Source organism: Cyprinodon variegatus, unplaced genomic scaffold, assembly GCF_000732505.1.
Source record: "Cyprinodon variegatus isolate N-32 unplaced genomic scaffold, C_variegatus-1.0 Scaffold47, whole genome shotgun sequence".
NCBI lineage: Eukaryota > Metazoa > Chordata > Actinopteri > Cyprinodontiformes > Cyprinodontidae > Cyprinodon > Cyprinodon variegatus.
This window is the reverse complement of record NW_015150500.1, coordinates 1572668-1580806: the sequence shown is the minus strand read 5'-3', so window position 1 is coordinate 1580806 and position 8139 is coordinate 1572668. Positions and strand designations below refer to the sequence as shown.

Below are 8139 nucleotides of genomic sequence, written 5' to 3'. Positions count from 1 at the left end.
ATATATATATATATATATATATATATATGTGATATATTTATATATCACTGCATATCATATTACTCTAGATTTACAGTGGGTGGTGAAATTAAGTGACAAAATTGACATTACAGTAATATAATCTGAAGGCAATAAACCACAAGTATGTTATTAATGTACTGTTTTCCACTCAGGTAGAATATTATATCATAATTTCAGCTCTGTGTTTTCTCCTAAATCAGTTTTATTTATTCCTTTATAGTGTGGGATTTTTATTGTTTAGCACTTTGGCTGCCTGGTCGGCAGCAAATTCAATAAATTAAATGCATATTCTCAGTCCTCATAGCTCCATGGTGTTTAACATAGGGGTAGCTGGGGGTATTTCTGTATAAATCATAATCAAAGCAGGGCTAATGTTATCACATTATGAAATGGGGATTAAATATTATTGTAGACTAAAAATATTTAATCTCCTTGTTAAGAATCATACATTTTATGCTCATCTACTAACAGATTACATATGTTTCTGCTTTCCTTAATGGATTTCTTTTTTCTTTTTTTTTTTTTTGTAACGATCAGAACTTCCAACTCCATAAATCTGTGGAAGCATGAAGTTGACTTGGTGTGACAGAGAAGGATTGGTCCTTGCTTGGATTTTCTCCACACAGGTTTACGTGAAAAAAAATAAAGACATTATAATAAACAGATATAAATAATGCATTTACCTTTCAATCAATCCAAAAAACAGCAAAAAATAGTAAAACATAGATATTCACTTTTACCTTCACATGGTATTGGTAGATGTGGACTGAACGTCACTGTAAACGTGAATCTTGACTTACCTGCTCTTCATTGTGAAAGTTTTGAATTCATTTCTAAACTCTGCTGCAAGATAAATCAGGTTAGTGTGGTGTTATGTTTTACAAAAAAATCAATAAAATATATCTCAGTGTACTTTAAAAATGTACCCCTTCAAAAGAGATTTTATCACATGATCCTTTATTCTCCCCAGAAATAACATGACAAGTATGTAATAAAACAAGGGAAAACATTTGTTGTCTTTACTTTGAATGAAAAAAATCAGAATTTTCTTTTTTATTTTATTTTATATTGTATTCTTTGTCTTTCAGGGGGAATAACACTGCAGCTCACAACAAAGTAAAACACACAACTCAGCTTGCAAATGCACACACTGACCATAGTCCAAATGTCTCCCAATCAAAGGTAACAGTTCCTGAAAGAACACACTCAGAGAAATGTAGCATGTCATTGAGGTGATGCGAAAGCCACCAGGAGGAGAAATGTCTCTGTAAAATATTCAACATGAGATCAATCAAGTTTTTCGATCACAGCACAGAAATTATAAACAGATTATTTCACCCTATATATCATAAGAGTTGAGTCATGCTGCAACCTTTTAATTTGAGACAAAAAAATGTACGATACATTTATAGTATAAGATTTATATCAGGCATAAAGATAAACTCTTCTTTTCACTAAATTTACAAGTAATAGACACAACTTATTTAATCACAGATTTGTAGGAGTTAAATCCACTTTTTTGGGGGATGCAGAAATATATGAATCAATATACTATGTGTTTTTTTTCACCTAAATCATTACCATCATTTTCTCAGCTTACAAGGTTTTTTTTTTTCCCATCTAGTTGAATATAGAATTTCACAGTAAATTTTTTTGCTAAATTTTCACACGTACGGCTTCTGCTTAAAATATGAACTTCCGCTCTGTTCTGGGTTGATTTCTATGGATCAGCTTCAGCATATTTTTTTTGTTTTAAGAGAGGAAAAAAAAAACATGTATAAAAGGAAATATATATGTAAGGCACAGAGAACATACATGTATGGTTAATGGTGGTAACAGTCGACAACAGTCACCTGCATTTTTGGAAAGAAAGTCTTTTCAAAATGTGACTATTTACAACGGAATAATGAAGAAATACATTTTAAAGAAAAGGCTCATCCCCGTCTCACTCTAACCATCTTGTTGTGCAGAGCTGAAGAAGAGAGGTTTCAGTCTTTTCAGCTCTTATCTCTTGCTTCGAGTAACCACCACTCTTTGAAGAACCTCCAAGAAAAGTGTTTTCAAGAAGATTATGTTTCTTTTCAGCTTTGTGTGTATCTGTGTTGTTTTGCACGATTTATGGCTGAAAAAAAAAACATGCAGCATGCAGTCCGTTTTCTTGTTTATGGCCTTGGTAGTGGTGAATAAAGGCCAAAAGACCCCATTCACACTATATGTTTAGGTCTTGTAGAAGGATAGCCTTTAGTAATCTCCAGAAGCTTGTTTAATTTGGTTGATGTCCTCCCACAGAGTTTGCTTTTCATGAATTCCCTGTATCTATCTATCTTTACCAATAAACCAGTTGTTATGCAAAGAGAAACATTACAATCTAATTGGAACACTCGTTTTTGTGGAATTAGATGGAAGGTAATCTGTTTAAATATTTACGAAAAGTTTGTCAGGAAAAGCATCTGGAGTTAAAATTTTTGCCTAATCTGGAAGCAAGTTGAAATGACTTGCTATTGGTTACCTCTGAATATGGGACCAGATGAAAAGACAAACAAATTTCAATTGCAGGCAAAATAACCTTAAAAAAAAAAAAGCAAGCTTTAAATACACCTTTATTTTTGAAGAAAAAAAGCTACCTAAACTGATCTAGTGCTGTTTGAAACGGTAACCCCCCATTCTTGATGACTGGGCTATACAGGAGGTAAGACAGGTATCGAACAAGCCTACATTCTTCTCAGTTAATATGTTTCTACAGGTGCAATTGACATAACATTTTGACCAGATAACAATTCATGCAATCCATCCATACAAAGAAATCAAACCATAAATGTGAAGAAATTAAGTTATGTGTAATGAAGTGAAATGGCACAGGGAAATGAGAATCGAACACACTTACGGAAATCTATTTAATACAAAAGCCTTTGTTGGCAATGACAGCTTCAAGATGCCTCCTGTATGAATGTATGAAATGAGTTGCACGCATTGTCAGGTGTGATTTTGGCACATTCTTCTTCATAAATAGTCTTCAAATCTTGAAGATTTTATGGGCATCTTCAATGAACTTCAATGATCTTTAGTTCTTTCCATAGGCTTTCTATTTTCTATTGGATTCAAGTCAGGTGATTGGCTGGGCCGTTCTAGCAGCTTTACTTTCCTTCTCTGAAACCATTTGAAAGTTTCCTTGGTTGTGTGTTTAGGGTCATTGTATTGCTGAAATCTTCACTCATGTTTCATCTTCATTATCCTGGTAGATGGCAGCAGATTTTTATCAACAATGTCTCTGCACATTTTTCCATTCATCCTTCCTTCAATTATTTGAAGTTTTTTAAGTACCATATGCTGAAAAACAGCCCCAGATCATGACGTTCCCACCTCCAAACATCACTGTTAATATGGTGTTTTTGGGGTGATGTGCAGTGCCATTTGACCTCCAAACAAGATGTGTATTATGGCATCCAAAGAGTTACATTTTGGTCTCATTTGGCCAGACTATAAACTCCTAGTACAGGTTTGTCTAAATGTTGTGCAGCAAACTTTAAAAAAGCTTCAACATGCTCTTTCTTTAGCAATGGAGTCTTGAGCGGTGAGCGTGTATACAGGCCATGGCGGTTGAGTGCATTACTTAAAGTTTTCTTTGAAACATTTGTATCTGCTAATTCCAGGTCTTTCTGAAACTCTCCACAAGTAGTCTTTGGCTCTTAGACAACTCTTGTGAGAGTTATTTTCCCTCCTCCCTCAGAAATGTTGTGAGCAGCACCAGATCGTAGTTGCTTTATGGTGAAATTATGTTTTTTCCACTTCCGGATTATGGCCCCAACAATGCTCACTGGAATTTTCAGAAGTTTAGAAATCCTTCTGTAACCAAGGCCATCATTAAGGTTGTGAAGGTCTTGAGAAAGCTCTTTACTTTTACCCATAATGAGATGGTTCTTGTGTTATACCAGCGACACCTTTTTATAGGCCATCATGTGCGCTGAACCAGCTGATATTAATTTGCACTGACAAGGGGCAGGATTTCTTTCTAATTAATGAAAGATTTCGGCTGGTGTCTTGGATTTCCATGCCGTTTTGCACCTCTCTTTCTTCAGGTGTTCAATACGTTTTCCCTGTGCCTTTTGACATTATTACACATAACTTAATTTCTGGACATCTATGATTTGATTTCTTTTTATGTGTGGACTGCATGGATTGTTAATGGCATCTGGTGAAAATGTTGCATCAATAGCACCTCTAAAAACATATTTGCTGAGAAAAATGGTGGCATGTTCACTACTTATTTTACCCACTGTATGCCCACTACTTCCTGAACTTCAGCAAGCTCCTTTGTTTCCCGTTTTTCATTATTGGACAAAGATAAATTAGAGAACATTGAACATTGGTAAACCAACCACCAAAGTTGCTCCTGGAGAAAATCGGTTGTTTATCAAGGATGTAGAAAGAATCCATGTCATCTAAAGCGCAACAGGCCTGATTCAGTAACAAGAAAGAAGCTGTTCATAAATAGCTTCCACATGAGAGTTAAAAAAGAAAAAATCTTATTGGTGAGCAAAACTGAGGAAAAGGTCTCTTTCACATTTTCCAAACAGATCTTAATGATCCCCAAGACTTGTGGATAAATACGTTGGGAAAAGACTAGACAGCAGTGGAATGTTGCTGTGTGTCCAGTTATATAAGGAATAAAACTCACATGATATTTCAGCAAAACAACATCCACCAAAAGCCAAGCATGATAGCAGTAATGTGATGCACTGAAATATCTTAGCTACAGACAACTTTCAGTGATCAATATAACCATGTTTTTTTCTCTTTCTCTCTACCAAATAGTCCAAGGTTATAATATCTGTTTATCTAGTGTTCTTAAGCACACTTCGGTTATATTCCATTTCAAAGATCCGAAGCAAACGTGCAGTTCCTGCAGTGAAAGACTTGAATTGGCCTGGAACTAAACTTGGTTGAAAATACCTAAGAAAGGTTGCTCAGGCTTAAAAACCAAGTTAAAAGAATACAGCACAGATAACAGCCATCAAATTCTTCCACAGTGATGTTTAATACCAATGCTTATTTGCAGTATTGGCAACAGATTGTTTACTGTAAAATGTGCAGAGTTTCTTGGTTTGGAACCTTTTAGCAGTTGCTGCCTTCAAGGATAGCACAACCACCTATTACAGTACATTAATACAAGAGGAAAGTACTTCTCATTGTCAAGCTATGGGTTTTGAAAGTGTTTTTTCTCATAAAATTAAAAGTTTTTTTTAAACAAAACAAAAATTATATTTAATCAGGTAAGCTTTGATATCCATATTTCTAAACTAAACAAATGCTTCAAATCATTTGAGACATTCCTTTAGTTTTAAACCCCAGTGTCTACTGTTGAATTAAATCTAATATATATTTAAGTTTAGAGGAAGTTCAATGTGTTTCAGAAATAGCATATTTTCTATTAAAACCACTACAATTATCAACCTTTTTTATCTTATTGAGAAAAAAATAAACACGCACATTTCCTAAGCCTCTGTACTTTGATCAATACAGCAAACTCTTGATGTAAAGGTAATGTGTAACTGAGCATGGACTCCTGATGAAATCTCACCTTGTTACCACAACATGATGATGCTCCAAAGCTCAGAAATCAATCTGGAAGCTAAACCATCAGTATTGATAAACTGTGTGTGCTAAGGGACTGTTACCAATAGCTTTACTCCATCCCTTTTCTTTGCAAATAACAACAACGAGATGCTTTTATACTTCCACAAAACTAAAGGGCAGAACACACTCATATGCTTCCACACAGGTATTAACACAGACATACAACACAGCGTTATAATCTTGAGGTGTGCTGAGTTATCATCTGCAATCAATATATTCATGCCTTTTTCTTGTTTGATGTCCAGAGCAGTAATGGAAATCTATCTCACAGTGAGGGCAAGAGGATGCAGCGAATAACCTCCGCCCAGATTGACAGTCTACATTCAGATATAGTTTCGGTCATTTTTTCTTTGAGCAAAATCTGAAGTTTAATAAGGTGTAAATAGCAAAATGAGTGAAAGAAGGTATGAGTTATGTATTTTAGCAATGACTTTGCACATGGCATTGATTAAAGATCGCAAAAGTGTTTTGATCATGAGTTAATCTTAACTGGTAATATGTACATTATATACTTTTAATGCAGACTTTTACTCTGTTAGGTCACTACATGTATTATACGAAGAGATGAAAAATGGACATCAGGACATGTTAGATGAGGCAGGAGGAAATATTTTGCTCGATCATAGAGAAAGGGGAGATGAGTTTGGGGGGGGGATTACAAGGTCAATCAGGATAGATTAGGAAGCCAGAGAAGGTGCTGTATTTGTTGGTGTTTCCTCCATGAACTTTGCCACCGTCCAGCTGAACACACACTTCGTCACCGACGTCCAGGTGCAGGATGACGCTGTTGGAGGCGTAGTCATAGTTCTGATCTGCATCTTGAGCGATTGCACTTGCTCTTACCTGGTATAGAGACAACAATAAAATAGATTAATGCACAAAGTAAAAAAAAAAAGGAGAACCGCTTGGATACTTTTTGTACAATTCATGAGGTTGCACTTATATTTGCTGTTGCTGTTTTTTCAGAATTATAGGGGCATTTTGCGCAAGAATCTTGAGATGAAACTGCAGAGCTACTGTTAAAATAACTTTGTGAGTTAGATAACATTATGAAATATTAAACTGAACTGACTAAAATAAATCCACACATTCATCAGTCAATCAACACCACTGAATGAATTTTAGTTACTCCTTAACCTGCATTTTTCCATGTTGAACACATACATCTTTATTGTTCAATTCAATCAAGAAATCAATAATCATTCAAGAGTCTTTATTGCTGTTATGTAACCATGCCATTGATTAGCACAGACTCAGACTACTGTACAACTATCATGCCAATATGCAAATTAAAGCCTGTATGGTGTATTCCCACCAGAAAAGTCCTTCAGTCTGCTTGTTTGGTTCAAACCAACTGTTTCGTTTTCTCTGGTTTTAAAATTGTAATTTTTGCAAAAATTGACTTGGCTCACAGCACAGTGGTTGCTCCCTTTGGGAGAAGTGACCACAGCAGGACAGAGCAGAGAACCAGAAAAAGGGGAAACCTACTACAGTAGTTGTGCATGCAGCACCTCCTTTTATCCTATTATTACAGATGCAACATCAGTAAGATTGTCTATAGCAGCTCTTTTAATATAGGTTTTGAGACTTTTTTAATTGGTGATGTCACTAAGAATGTGTCCTTTAAACAGAGGATGATTCTTCTTTTGCTATGCAATAGACAGCATAACACAGGAGTTTTATACTATGTTTACTAATATGGTGGCTTGCTGCAAAGAGACATATGTATTCTGCATTTGAGGTAGACTGAGGTGGACTAAGCTTTGTGTTCATACCTGAATAACACTGTACCAGAGTCCCTTTGGGCTCAGAAATTGGTACATGGTCTGGTTGTAAGAACCAGTCTTATTAGAAACAAACACTGGTCCATTTAAAGTGGACCAAGTGTGGTAGACATGGATACACCCTTAAAGAAAAACAACAAATAAGCATCCTAAGAGGAGAACTTAAAAAATATAAATACCTGTCAGTAGTAAAACACAGAGTATTGAATATGAAACACCCTGAATGTAATTTTGTTTTGTGTGCCTGTGGTGTGTGTCTTTTTTTATGTTTTATAATTTACCATATTGGGACAAGTCGAATGTCTCCATGTGGTTAGTGTTCTATTCTTTCAGTTGGAGGACTAATGTGTGAATAGGTATTTGTTTTTAATGGATAGGATTAAGCCATATAAAAGAAGTGCAAGTCAAAGAAATGTCCCCATAAAGCATGAAAACAAAGCCTTGTATGTGTGCATGTGTGAAGGTGATATGAGATGTGAGTTTCTGACTGCAGGGAGATGATTGCCTTTACATCAGTGTAAAATAAAATGTTTCTAAATGTAATAGTTCTGAATTTTTTGTTGCTGTTTTGTTTTCCTGATGGGCAAATTGTGGGTAAAATCTGTGACAATCCATCTAGTTCTTTTCTGAAATCTTGCCTAAACCGAGTCCAGATCTGGTAGAAGTACAGGTACTCCTACTCGTAGTTCTGCTCTTTCAG

At 35.4% G+C, this 8139-nt stretch overlaps 1 protein-coding gene across 1 annotated transcript in view; it reads right to left on the bottom strand.

Annotated features, from left to right (window-relative positions):
* Positions 1-982: 982 nt before the first annotated feature.
* The window catches only part of LOC107082066 (complement C1q-like protein 4), a 35086-nt gene continuing 27929 nt past the window's right edge, over positions 983-8139 (bottom strand). The window contains exon 3 of the mRNA XM_015370524.1: positions 983-6498. Within this exon, the coding sequence (XP_015226010.1) occupies positions 6319-6498 (180 nt within the window). The 3' untranslated portion in view covers positions 983-6318. The remainder of the gene's footprint in view (positions 6499-8139) is intronic.